At 53.5% G+C, this 1,284-nt stretch overlaps 1 protein-coding gene across 1 annotated transcript in view; it reads left to right on the forward strand.

Moving 5' to 3' along the window:
• The window catches only part of TRIML1 (tripartite motif family-like 1), a 12,786-nt gene that overhangs the window by 4,673 nt on the left and 6,829 nt on the right, over positions 1-1,284 (forward strand). The window contains exons 4-5 of the mRNA XM_011949308.1: positions 699-721; positions 896-993. Coding sequence (XP_011804698.1) covers positions 699-721; positions 896-993 — 121 coding nt within the window. The remainder of the gene's footprint in view (positions 1-698; positions 722-895; positions 994-1,284) is intronic.

The raw sequence follows: 1,284 nt of genomic DNA on the forward strand, positions 1-1,284 counted from the left end.
TCTCGGCTCACTGAAACCTCTGCCTCCTGGGTTCAAGCAATTCTCCTGCCTCAGCCTCCTGAGTAGCTGGGACTACAGGCGCCGCCACCACACCCGGCTAATTTTTGTATTTTTGGTAGAGACGGGGTTTCACAATGTTGGCCAGGATGGTCTCGATCTCTTGACCTTGTGATCCACCCACCTCGGCCTCCCAAAGTGCTGGGATGACAGACGTGAGCCGCCGCGCCCGGCCACGGACTTTCTTAAACATAAGCCACGTGATCCAACCCCAGCTTCAGGTCTGTTTGTGGACTGGTTCCACAGAATGCTACTATTTAACTGAGGGCCTTCCAAACACACCACCCCGACCCGACACAGGCTTGGTTAGCCTCAGTTGTCACCAGCCCATTTTCCTTTGTTATCTCTGTCTCTCACTGGACGGTCAATGAGACCAGCAAGTTGGCTTGTTTGCAGAGCAGGTTCCCTGGACCAAGTGATGACACGAGAAAAAGAAAAGGACCAAGTATTCTCTAGTCATGGTGAGAAACACCCTGTGTTCACCACAGCACACCCCTTCTCTCTGCCCTGTGTGCTCCCACTCATGGCGTGCTTCATGGGAAGCAGATTCTGTGAGCTTTGCAAGGACTGCATGCAACATGAATTTCGTCCGTGTTATGGTCAGAGTGCACAGTGCTAACTTCTTTCTTTTTTACCCGTAGGAAGTGAGAGAAGCCCTGGAAAGGTAGGCTTTCATTCTGTGTTCAGTTATGCAAGCTGCGGGGAAGGGGCGCTGCCGGCCGGTTTGGGGTGGGGAGCGGAGGTCTGCGCTGTTGCTGGGGGAGAAGTGGGGCGCACTCTCCAGCGGGAGCAGGTCCCGCGGTCTGTGCTGAGGAGCGGCCTGTCTGCTGTCTTGCAGGAACGAGCCACTCTTGCTTCAGTGTCCAGAGGCCACCACCACAGAGCTGAGTCTGTGCCGCATCACGGGGATGAAGGAAATGCTGAGAAAATTCAGCAGTAAGTCAGCCTGATGTGTTACCCCTCCCGGGCCCGTAGAATTAACTTCAGCATACGTTCCTCCAGTGTCATTCCCCGTCTGACTCTAGGTTCTTCCAGCGTCATTCACTGTCTGACACTAGGCTCCTGGTAAAGGAATCTGGGCCAGCAAGGAACATTGTGGGGGGGCTGGGGCTGCAGACCATCTCTGAGTGTGAGCAGAGAGCAGCAGTGAGACTTGACTTAGGCTTTATCTGGCTTCGTTTTCTGTGTAAGAAGTCCTGGTCCCTCCTTTTTTTTTTTTTTTTTTTT

Source organism: Colobus angolensis, unplaced genomic scaffold (assembly GCF_000951035.1).
Source record: "Colobus angolensis palliatus isolate OR3802 unplaced genomic scaffold, Cang.pa_1.0 Scaffold296, whole genome shotgun sequence".
NCBI classification, from domain to species: domain Eukaryota; kingdom Metazoa; phylum Chordata; class Mammalia; order Primates; family Cercopithecidae; genus Colobus; species Colobus angolensis.